Here is a 12,950-nt window from a genome sequence, read left to right on the forward strand (position 1 = left end):
AAACCTTGCCACGCAAACCCAATACAGTATGCCAGTGGGATACTCCATCTCATGTAACACTGTGTCCAGTATATAAATGAGAGTTGGCCAGAAAGCTCTTTTTTTTTTTTTTCTTCTGGGATTGTGGTTTCAGGATTTTCTCTCCTTGGGAATCGCTAGCCAGGAATGGGCTGGGCATTGGTCAGCGGGTGGTGACCAGTTTTACTGTGCATCACTCATTTGTATATTCTGTTATCACTGTTATTATTATTTTAATTGTATTTTATTTCACTTATTAAATTGTTTTTATTTCAACCTATGAGTCTCCTTACCTTTACCCCTCCAGTTCTCGCCCATCCCATGAGCGAGCAGCTGTGTGGGGTTTGGCTGCTGGCCAGGTTAAGCCATGACACTTTGTTATCTGAATGCATGTCTAAAAAAGCTGGAGCATATTGTTGGGCTAACTCTCAGAGGAAATAGAGTTAAATATCAGGATGAGGAAGGCAAAAATTACATTTTTTTCTTAATCCATATATTATAAAGTTGGTCTGTGATCCTCTTATTATTTGTTGAAATATAGCAATTGAAAATGAGGGCTTGGGAGTTGGTTCCCACTGTTCTGAAATAAAATTGAAAATGTCTTTTTTTTCCTTTTTTTTTCTTTTCTTTTTTTTTCCTTTCTTCCATGCTGCAGGAACTTCATGCACCACTTACTGTTGTAGCTGATGGACTTTTCTCCAAGTTTAGAAAAAACTTGATCTCCAACAAAGTTACTGTTTCATCCCATTTTGTTGGTTGTATTTTGAAGGTAACTTTTCTGTATAATGCCATATAAGCCAGTACACTACTGTGTCTTAATGCAGGTCTGAATTTCATTGATTATGTTGTAGTTCATTACTATTATACATATGCTTTGTTATATTGGCTGTTTGTGGTCTACACTCAGAAATTAGGAAAAAAGTACTTCCCAGGGTCTTTCAGTACTTCAAGGGGGCCTAAAGGAAAGGTGGGGACAGACTTTTTAGTAGAGCCCGTAGTGATAGGACAAGGGGTAATGGTTTTAAACTAAAACAGGGGAGATTCAGATGAAATGTCAGGAAGAAATTTTTTACAATGAGGGTGGTGAAACACTGGCACAGGTTGCCCAGAGAGGTGGCAGATGCCCCATCCCTGGAAACGTTCAAGGTGAGGTTGGATGAGGCTTTGAGCAACCTGATCTAGTTGAAGATGTCCCTGGTCACTGCAGGGGACTAGAAGACCTTTAAAGGTTCCTTCCAGCCCAAACTATTCTATGAATCTGTGATGTCTTAGAGAGGCCTTGCAGCATCTAAAGATTATTGGAAAGATCACTGCAAGGTGGTACTAAACTTACTGTATTTAGTATTTAAGGTGTGTAAATTGCTTTTACCATAAAAGGAGTTCGAATAGCTGTGCTGGGGTGGGGACAACAGGTAACAATCAATATTTCTCAGAGCACTTTTAATTCATTAAACTGTTGTTATCGATAGAATCACTCTGTGATAATTAATGTCAGATAAGTCTTCACATACATGTTGAGTTATTCACTCACATACTTGGCTCTTACATTCACAGCTCCTTGGTTGGGGCAATACTTGGGAGCCCAGCTCTGACTATATGCTCAGAAGAAGCAGGTTGTAGTGATATTCCAGGGACTTCTAGTTGGTGTTTGGAGTGTGCCTCAGGTGTTTGTGTAATCCTGCATGCTCTGTTCTCTCTCGTACAACAGCCACTACGCTCTTGGTGGTATCATACAAGCTGTTGTTGAAACTCATGTGGCCTGGTGGCCTTGGACTCATTGAGCAGACTCTTGGTGTCCTAAGTTTATTAGCTCTTCTAGGTTCCACAGGATTGCTGGTCTCCAGGGCTTATCAGTCCTCGGGAACTTTCACATGCTATCTTCTCAGTGTGTGTTTTTTCTCTCTTTGTTTACTGCTTTGTGGGGTTTTGTTTTGTTTTCCATGCAAATGTGTAGGTACCTACAGAACCTCTTGTCCTGGTTTTGCTAGGTTAATTTTCTTCCTAGTAGCTGGAAAGCACTATATTTTGGTTTCAGTGAGGATTGTCATATGCACTCACATGGAATGGGCTTTTATAGCAGAGCTTTTTAAAGCAAGAGAGATGTTCAGAAGTCTGTGGAAGGATTTACACAAGAAAGACTTCTCTAATACAATTGTTAATGAGGCACAGAGGTTTACATAGAGAATACGTCTATAGGAAAGTCTCAAGCATTTCATTTTTTTAAAAAAGTAACTCAACATTTTTTTATAAGGACTGTCTTGAATTCTAATATTAAATGTTTTCCAACAGACTCAATTAGAACTGCTATCTCCATGTAGTTCTACACAGACTAGTGTATTTCTTTCCCTCCCACCACATTCTTTATGAAAAGAAAACAAAATGATCTTACCAAAAACTACTACATTGGTAACATTACAGGTTTTCAATGGCATGTATTAAATACTAGTGAGGTATTCTAGTGAAATGTATAACTTAACATTTATCCTAGTAAATATTAAAATGTGTTGCCAAAAGTATTGTAACTACACTGAAGTTCAGAACTTTATTTTTCAAAACACTTCTCCTGTTAATTTAAAGAGAAAAGTAACACAAACTTAATGTGATATGGGATTTTATTTCAAAGTATTTCAGAAACCAGTTTTGTATATCTGAAGGTTTAATATCCTTTCATGAATCAGTCTCAATCTTCCTTCCCCTTCTTTTCTTTTTAAGGATACTCCACAGTTTAAAGTTAATTATGCTGAACTTGTTTTAGCTAAAACTAGTCCAGTGCTAATCTATCAGATTTCTTCAACTGAGACTCGGGTCCTTGTTGATATTCGAGGGGAAATGCCAAAAAATTTAAAAGAATACATGATTGAGAACGTTCATCCACAACTACCTGGTAAGTCTAGAAAGATTTCCATCCATAATTGTCACAATTCAATGTGCCAAAGAAGGCACCTTTTATTGAATCCACTGAACTGCGTGGGCTTTTTCCATGTGCACAGTTACTGTTTAAGTCACCATTCACCCTTCTTCCCTTCCACATCACATAGCAGTTAATTCAGCTCACATCTGTGAGGTTAGCAATTCAATTCAGAACGGTTGTATCTCTAAGAAGAGGTTAAAATGGGTTGTGTGCAAATTATTTTAGACTCTATATAAGTAGTGTAACTAAAATGTTTGGTTATTGCAGATCACTTAAGGGAACCATTCTTAATAGCAGTTCAGAATGATCGTCTAAGGACTATGCCAGCCAGCTTCTTGCCTCCTTCAGCTGTTAACAAAAAAGGTGTGTATGATGAAATAAAAGGAGGGGAAAAGGCATTATAAACTTCTTCTGACTTAAGGCTTTGTTGTCATACACATACATTTGTTGTTCAATACAATTGTCTCACAATTCTTCTCTGAGAAGTAATATTTTGAAAATGTGTATCTTGGGCATAGTTTAACTGGCATGTTTACATTGACACCAGACTTCAAATCAGTGCCTGCTTTATTTTTAAGTTTAAATCACTCAGTTGCTCAAGCTCATACAAGTGTGTTCTTTTTAAGGAAAACTTGATTTAAAAAGGAAAGATATTTGGAAAGTGTGTGTGTTTGTGTTCTTTGGCTCACATGCATACATATAGCCTTTTTAAGCCTATTGATTTCAAGACATCCTTTTTTTTCCCTTCCTTTCTTATTTCTTTTTTAATTTCTAGTTGTTATTCATCTTATTTTTTGGTGGGAATGAATTCTTTGTAAGTTTAATTAAAAAAAAATTAGAGGGTTTGTGTTCTGAGATTACATAACAGTCATGCAGTAGCCCATTAATTTTTCTTTTTTACCTTAGGTGTTCTTCTTTTAGGAGATGCATATAATATAAGACACCCTCTAACTGGTGGAGGAATGAGTGTTATTTTAAATGATGTTAAGATATGGAGAAGCTTGTTCCAGGATATTCCAGACCTTTATGAAGATTCTGACCTTCTTAAGGTGAAGCTTTGCTTTGGAATTACTTTAGGCAGCTTTTGCTGCAATTATACGACACACTTTTAAGTTTTATGCAACCTGGGAACATGTAAGTTATTAGTGAGGCACAGCAGTTTTCAAAGCTTTCTTTCCCAGGAATCAGCACCATCTGTGTTGATGCTGGGTATATTTTTTGAGTGAGATTTAGACCTAAAATTTTGATCAGTAGAGAAGATTTCTCATTTATTTGTTTACTGCTTTTAACCAGGTTAGGCATATTGACTTGGCTAAAAGACAGCTAGAATAATTACAGACTACAAGTAAATGATTCAAAAAGTGTATTTGAAAGTTGAGAAGTGCTCAGAGGGACCCTGAAGATCAGGACAATACAGGACTTACTTACCTGACCAAATGCAGATACTTACATCTCAGCTTGTCACCTCAGGCTTTCAGTTATTTCCTACTTATTCTCAGTCAACAGGGAGAACTAGGTGAGTATTACCCTTCAAGTTGCTGACCTCCTCAGGCACCTACTATAGGAAGAGATGAAGCACACTCTGGAACTGCCTTTTTCTTTTTTCTTTTTTCTTTTTTTTTTCCTATATTTAGTGTAAGAAGAGCCTAGAAAACTGGTTCAACAAACTTCCAAAGTTCCTTAATGACGTAGCTTGGAAGCAATCTAGTCTATCACTAAATCCACTGTACATTTTCACATCAGTATGATTCTTACCACCTCACTGGGAATCTTTGGGATGCTTTTCTGTACTTACTGACAGAAATACTATTTTTTTTTTCCTTTTTTCAGGCAAAAAGAACATTTTACTGGTCAAGAAAAAAATCTCATTCTTTTGTAGTGAATGTTCTTGCCCAGGCACTCTATGAACTCTTCGCTGCCACAGATGGTAAATATATTTTAAAGACAACTTGGTAAATAAAAATGCCTGGCAAGGGGATGTGTATGTGTATGAGCACATATCCATATGTTTGTGTGTATATATATATATATGTGTGTGTGTGTATATATATCTCTATTGATATATATTAAAAATACATCAGTCAAAGGATTTTAATGAGTTAGCTTGTGTTCTTTGCCTGGTTGTTTAGTTCTAGTGTTAGGTAAACTGAGTTTTAGCAATGTGAAAGAAAGTCTGGAATTAGTATTTAGAAAAACAGACAAAAGCCCCACCAGCAAAGATAAATAGAAAACACTTATTCTTGTGTCAGTTAGTATTAAAGAATATGTAGGTATTCTACAAGACTGTCCTTTACTTAAATAAAACTAGTTCAAAATCCAGCAAAATTTAACAGAACAACAGCTACCAAAGTACCAATATCCTGGATTTAATATCACTGTTGAGTATGCTGAAAAAGTTTTTGGTATGTGTTGAATATATTTGTTGAATCGCTTTAATTTACTCTGTAGATTCCTTGCATCAGCTGAAGAAAGCCTGTTTCCATTACTTCCGACTGGGTGGAGAATGCGTCTCAGGTCCTGTTGGATTGCTGTCTGTGTAAGTTCAGTGCACTGGGTGACAGTTAATGGGAACAGTGTCAAGCATTGTGAGCCTCTGTGAGGATCTGCTTTGCTCCCAGTCAGCTCTACACAAGGAGAATGGTCCACATGAGCCTGTATTTTTAGGACTATGCTAAAGGTTGAAGTTTAAATGATGTCTTTAAATGATGACTCTTTTATTTCCTTTATACAAAATGCCACTAAAAGCTGGAGAGAAGTTAATGCAGGTGGAATGGGAGTTTGAATGAGGTAGAGGGGTTGACTCGCAGAGGAGCTGGTGGAGAGGTTTCATGCTTGACAAGTTGAGAATAGTATGAAGGATGAAGTCTCCCATAAAAGAGCCTAAGGAACGGGGAAATGGGTGACTATCAAGGGGTTTTGAATGCCCCCTCAGAAACTAATGAATGCACAGTAAATCATACTGCTTTGAACATGTGAGAATGTGTGCTTTTGTATTTCTCCCTTTTTGGAATGAGAGCTAAGACTGATAGAGCCTGCTGAGAATAATCCCCTGGGGGCTGATAAAGACAGACACAGACTTCTAGAAATTAAGAGAAAGCAGCAGTGTGTGTTGACTGTGCTGTAGAAAGGAATACAGGGTGTGCAGCAGCTCCAAGACAACTAGGATCAGAGCTGCTTAAATTGGAGGGTTGTGTGTAGTCTTGAGTGAAGATCTCTTTTTTTGTAACATGAAATTTTGTCAGTGCTTTCTGATTCTATTTATTTACGTGTTTTATCTATTTATTCTTAACACAGGTTATCTCCTAAGCCAATGGTACTGATTGGCCACTTCTTTGCTGTGGCACTATACGCTGTTTATTTTTGCTTTAAGTCAGAGTCCTGGATCACCATGCCTCGAGCATTTTTCAGCAGTGGAGCTATTCTTTACCGGAGTTGTTCTATAATATTTCCACTTATTTACTCTGAAATGAAGTATTTAGTTTATTAAAATCCAGGGGGAAATGCCTGGAGAAAGAAAACATGAAAGTCACGATGCCTTCAAAATCTTTGGACGTGTATTATTTAATATTGTGTTATGTTTTCTTCTCCTCAAAATGCAATTTCCTTGATAAGGATTTGAGTTAATTTTGGTTTTGTGGTTATATGCATATATATTATATGTAAATATTATTTTCTTTGCAATTAAAGTTCAAAAAGGAGTTAGCTGTTTACAAGGACCATAATTAAGTGTTGACATGTGGTAGATTATTGCCAGTTTTGTCAGGATTTCACTCCTTGCTTTATCCATTGCCGAGTGCACCACTAATATTAATAAACTGAAAGGTGAAAACTGTAAACCATATGCTGCTATTATCCTTCATGCTTTTTTCTGTCCAGTAGTTCCATAGACTGTTTCTTTATTACTGTGAAATATTGGAACATTCTTGATTTGGGTTATTTCATTAGGATTTGCCTCTCTTCTTTTTCAGTTGCAGCTAAGATACTAGTTTACTGACATTTAAAAGGACACTGTAAAGGATTTCAGATCTTGAAGTGCCACCATATGTCTAACATCAATCACTGTTGGAAGTACCGTGTTGCTCTTCTGCAATCACTCTTTACACTAGAATTAATTTAAGCAAGTAATAATCCAACCATAGTTATGTTGGCTACTGCATTGCACTCAAGTACTGAAAGCACATGTTTTTGAAACCTTCTTCCTATCTCACTTGCTTTTAAAAACTTGGGGGTTTTGTTTTGGTTTACTTGGTGTGTGCACAGTTGAATTTTAACACTGCCACAAACTGAAGCACAGCAACAAACCATATCCACTGCAACAAATTCAGTCCAGGCTATTTCCAGGAGAGAGTAAAGTAATCTTTAAATTGTCCTTATTAAAATTCATGACAAGTACCACAAAAGTGTCCTTTTAATACTCGAAGTATGTTTTTTTCCCTGTAGAAATTACTGCATGCTACTAAAGAGTTCACGTGTGTTACTGTTGGTCACTGTTCTTCTCAATGTTATCTTTATCAAGATGCTTTCCCTTATTCTTGTGTATTTCCAGTTTTCCTGACCTTTCTCATGGTTGCTTTGTGTGTCGCTGTATGGCTCTCCTATTTTGCCTTGCCTAAAAAATCATGCATCAGTGCAGCCACCAGGTTAGAGAGCAGTAACAGATTCCATTCTTCTGTACTGGCAAAGCTTTGACTATATCTTTTGAAAATGACAACTTGCATAAGCGGTACATAAACATACATTTTATGTTGGACTGTGAAAAAAAAAATCTGCAGAGAGGCTTTTTTAGTATTTTATTTGATGGATATTTAAAATGACCTGTTCTTTTCCAGAAGCAAAAGTATGTATATTTTTCTAACCATATCACTTTTGATACCCTCTTGAAATGACATGCATCATGAATACGTCTGTGTTTAAACTTTAGAGTGAAGTACTAATATTTTCAAATATCATTATATATGGTAACTAAATGATGCCCCTTTAAGGGTATACAAACTTTGCAGAATTTATACAAGTGTTTTCAAGATTTGTGACACTTTTGAAAATGGGGATTAATTTTACATTTTCTATTTTTTTATATTATTTGCAGTCAGTCTCTTTAAAGTCAAGGATAAATAGTCCTGAGCCAAATACACATCCTCAGCTAATTTAAATAAAAAGTTATATCTATAGATTTTTTTTTTTGTTATGTATCTCTGGTTAATAAGTTTTGTTAGGTCTTGATTAATCAGGAAGTACCAGTGTGCTTACATGTACATATATGTTTAAGCTCTTTTTTTCTTTTGTTTTCTTGAACTCTGTGCCTGGTTAAGTGTCTTGATGATCAGGGTAGCGATCACGTGTTGGAAACTACTGTGGAGAAGAATTTTGCATATATGTATAAGGAAGAGCAACCTGGAAATATGACTCATGAAGTGGTTACGTGCCTTGTCCTCAGGACAAGATGAAGGACTTACTTACTTACTTACTTAGAAGTATCAACCAAACTGGGATCATTTGGACAGAGGGCAGCACAGGGTGTGGGCTTCCAACTGAAATTACTGATGACTTAGTCTTTGGTAGTGTTTGAAAGCGTTGGCTGGGCTTCTACTGCAGCTGGTCGGGGGCACGCAGCAGCACTGTGCCCTGGTGAAGAAAAGTTGCGGGGCAGAATTTCAAGCTCTGGTCTGTGTTCAAGCTCTCTGTCTCTGTTCAAGCTCTGGCTGTGGTGGTGTTCTCAGGAACACAGAAGGAAGTTGAGGGGCAGGGAGGAAGTAATGAAAGAAGCAGTTCTTGAGCCAAACGAGATTAAGAAGAGTAAAGCTGGGAGTGAGTGTGCAATGTCTATAAGCACAATGGCTAAAAATGGAATCTAGGATGTTAGTCAGAGTACGCAGCAGAAGGTCTGTAAGAATCCTGGTTTTCATTTTCTACGCCTATATGCAGCAAAGTGAAGCGATATGCCAGGAAAGAGGTGTCACAGGCATGGTTCAGAGTGAGAGGAACACAACGCACACGTATTTTGTGCAGCTTGTGAGTTGTCTATATATCTGCAAACTCTAAAGAGGTTAGTTCTAAGGATTTGTACACTGCAAAGTTGAACACCATCCTGTGCCCTTAGCAGTACACCTAGATAAGCGTTGTGGGCACGAGACATGCATCGTGCATATGAGGTTATCACTGTATTCCAGGACTGGTGCAGCTGCAGCTAATGGAGAGCAGAAGGAACAAGAGAAGCAGCTGCATAGTGGTGAGATCATAGCTGGTGACATGGTGCAGGAAAACTTGCTAGTGGTGGGGAGGAAAGGGGAAACTGTAGATGCCTTCTCTGCTGGTAAGTGGTCTGGAGGCTTGTTTGTAGGTGGGGAGTTGGTTCCTCCGTGGAAGCGTCACATTTCTTGGAGCTCGTTTGAGACATTTGTATCATGCAGGTTAAGTGTTCTTGGTCTTCTGGTTTTGGGGGTTTGGTTTGTTTTGAATAAGCTCTTTACTGGAAAATATATGGGGCAATGAGAGGTTATTTTATTACAGCTTTAAAATGCCTGCTAGTGCAGGCATGCAGTGTTGGATTTCACGTGAGGAGTGGTACCTGTTTGGGCTGCGTGTGTGTTTAGTGCCTCCTCCTGCTCCAGTGCAAGCAAGTAAGAGGCAGAGTAGCGGTGGTAGTTTTCCTCCCACCTTCACTTGAATCCCTCAGAGCAAAGAGAAAGTACTTGATTAGTCCTGGATCAGCTCATGGATTTTGTAATTTATGACCTGATTTTTCTTTTGAGACAGTGGTAGTACAATGTGATGTTAGAAATCTCAAGCCTCACTACAGTGCCTGTCTGAGGAGGTGTATGAATAGGGGCTTAAATAGTCTCTCTGCAACTGAAGAAGAGGAGTGCGTCATTTTCTGGAGATGTAAATGATTTTTTAATGCTGTCTGAATAACACTTGGAAGACTTTACACTTAAAGCTATCACATTGATATCTGCAGTACACTCAGGGGAAAAAAAAAGCATAAACCAACAACTAGTAACAAGGCCCACATGCTATTCCTCATCTGTATTGCTCCAGTTCTGTTTCTGTTCAACAATGATTTGGTTTTGAAGAACAACACTTGAGTTTGGTTGTAATCAAGCTGTTCCAAAGTCTGTTGAACTTCATTGCTGTTACTAGGTTTCCAAACATCTGTGGAAATCTGAAAAAAGGGGATAATTAAACAGATTGCTTCCTCCTTAATAATGCCAGTTTCTGTGTTGTCTTTTTCCCTCGTGCTTGTGTCATATACCTGATCTCTGCCTTCTACCAGTCCATTTTCTGGTCCTTGCTCTGCATACAGGACTCGGTTGCTGTGCTGCAGGAAGGTTAGATAGGAAAGGTGCTGTGGGCGTGTTGCCTGCACTGGTTTCCTGAAACCACTGGTGGTATTTACCGTAACACTGTTGATGCCTGCTGGTTGCTTTGTGTCAGTAGGGCAGTAATTTATGGTTGGCTCACAGTGCTTGCACATACTGCTCCCTGGAACCAACTTGTGTATTCTGGACAAAAGCAAAATCCATCCAATCCAGACTAAATATGGGAGGTTGATAAATTATGCATCCTGAAATCCTGGCTTGCTCAGCATGACATTACTACATGGAAAAGAGCGTCAGCAGTTCCCAAATTGTTCCCTGTGGAGCTCCAAAGAGCTGTGCAAGCTCCTTTGCTGTGCATAGTGAACAGCAGCATGACAGAGTTCGCTGAGATAAAGTTATTCAAGGTACTGAAAAGAAAAGCTGACGGGGTATTTATATAGCAACCGAAATCCACTATTAATATAAGCAAAGTAGCATAAATAGGAAAAAATAATCCTGATGGTGGAACCCAGCTGTGTGTCCTGGAATCACCATGACTGGTCCAAGCTTCCACTCAGTTCACTGTGGCAGTCAAAAAGGTAAATAGGATGTTGGAAATTGGTAGTGATGGGCTAAAGCAAAAAAAACACAGTTCTGCATGAAATGAGCTTTTGCACCAGCTGATGTGTGGCAGAGCAGGAGCTAGTAATCTTCTGGGCAGAGTCAAGAGAAACTGTGGAGTGAAGCTTTGGGTCTTTGCCGTTACCAGTTTCCAAAGGTAAAAAGAGAGTGAAGAGCCATGGAAGAAGGGACATCTGGTATCACTGACAGGCTTTAGAGCTGGTCTTCAAGCGTGAGTAATGAGACCAGACAAATGCCAACAGCAGAACCATTGGTAAATACTGAAATTACTCGTTAATGCTAAGGCAAGAGGCACGTACACAGTGAGCAATTCTGGAGAAGCACCCAGAGGACGCAGTGGGGTGTGTTGCATTCTCATTTATGATATTACATGGTTCCACCTATGCAGGTGCAGTGGCTAAAGTATTTTTGCATGGGAACGTTTCGGTTTCCTTCAGCTCAACACCTTATTTACCTGTGGATCACTCTTACACAACTACTGCTTTTTCAGGTTTCTGTGATGCAGCTGGTTTCCTTCAGATGCACATTCATGTTTTTCCAGCAACAAACAGCATCTTAATGCTGTCTTCCCAGGTGTGTTTCTGGTAGCCCTGATATAGGGGCTGATATGTATATGGTCCTGAAAATTCACGTTGCCTAGTAGAAGTATGCAGAATTGTATATACAAATACCAACTTCTTCTAAGGCTGACTGTATACGTACAGCAGCACTGTTGGTGTGGGTTTGACTTTATGCGTTCTTCTAGGCTATGAGACTGGGTTCTCTAAGGGCAGGACAGGAAGGGAAGCTTGCACTGGAAGCCTGAGAGTCTGTAGTCCCAGCTGTAGCTTGTTGACATGAAAGTTTCATCTGTACTGGGAGAGCAGAGTAGAGGGGCAGAATCACCTCCCTCGACCTGCTGCCCACGCTTCTCTTGATGCAGCCCAGGATACTGCTGGCCTTCTGGGCTGCGAGTGCATTTTGCAGCTCATGTTGAGCTTCTCATCCACCAGCACCCCCAAGTCCTTCTCCTCAGGGCTGCTCTCGGTGCATTCTCTGCCCTGACATGTTTTATGAAGTTGTGAGTACTGAGATCCTGGACTCAAATGTCAATGTGGGGCTTCCTGGGCACAGTGCTGGGCCAACAACTGGTTCATATACTTTTTGTGTGGGAAATACAGCATGAACATATCCCTCACCTATATTTCAACATAAATATAAACCTTCTATTAAGGTTTTACGTTATGAAGCTTTACCATCTTCCTTATGACTGGATATATGTGCTGCCTCTGTGTTTTCCATGTCAGGACTGTGGTCATTTTATCAAATGCTTTGTCCTTGTGTGTGCTGGAGAAAACTCTTGCAGAAGAGGAGAAATTGGTTGCTATTTTGAGAATGTGGTGGACATGCTTTGATGCTGGCTGATTTTTGGCTTTGCTTTTGGAAACGGTGGATTGAAATGCATTTTGTTGACGATGATCACATTTTGATGCACATCCTGCTGCAGGCACATAAACCCCTCAAGCATTCAAGATGCGATACTGTCATGTGCAGGAAACCATCTTGGGTGTCCCTGCCTCCATCTTCTCGAGTCCTTATTACCACCTCCAGTGGCTGGAAGCAATCCTATTAACTTTGAGCCTTACACTGCTTTTTCTAGTTGAGTTTTCTCTTTCAAGTGAGAATCAATGGGAGGTGGGAGAAGCTTCTGCCACAGGCTGCCTTGGGATGCCTGGGGTCATTTGTGCTCCCTGGTACCTTGACCCATGCCAGAAAGCTTTTCTGACTAATGACTGCTGCCTAGATTGCATTTTTCTCCGAGGTCTCCATCTCTCCTGCCATCACCAGGCAGGAATCGGATCCAGTACCTGAGTTTTCAGCTCTAGCTGCCTTTATCTCTGTCAAACATCAGCTGTAAAGCGGCTCCTCCGTGGCTCAGGTTTGGCCATACGGTAACTCAGTAACTACAGGTAATTACACAGCGGTGGAAACTGGATGTAGACTTTGTACACTGAGTACGCTTGCTAGTTACTATAGAGCACACACAGAGCCACTCTGTCTCTCAACAAATTTGGTATCTGCATTTTTATCTCACCCAGAGCTAT

The 12,950-nt window shown here is 39.4% G+C and overlaps 1 protein-coding gene across 1 annotated transcript; it reads left to right on the forward strand.

Annotated features, from left to right (window-relative positions):
• Positions 1-673: 673 nt before the first annotated feature.
• SQLE (squalene epoxidase) lies at positions 674-6,767 on the forward strand (the record flags this gene model as incomplete). The annotated part of the gene is made up of 7 exons (XM_010162857.1): positions 674-787; positions 2,731-2,902; positions 3,197-3,292; positions 3,836-3,978; positions 4,760-4,856; positions 5,378-5,465; positions 6,224-6,767. Coding segments are annotated over 7 exons (903 nt in total), but the record flags the coding sequence as incomplete, so codon positions are not given.
• Positions 6,768-12,950: the final 6,183 nt, after the last annotated feature.

The sequence above is a fragment of the Antrostomus carolinensis genome, unplaced genomic scaffold, assembly GCF_000700745.2.
Source record: "Antrostomus carolinensis isolate BGI_N321 unplaced genomic scaffold, ASM70074v2 scaffold530, whole genome shotgun sequence".
In the NCBI taxonomy this organism is placed as follows: domain Eukaryota; kingdom Metazoa; phylum Chordata; class Aves; order Caprimulgiformes; family Caprimulgidae; genus Antrostomus; species Antrostomus carolinensis.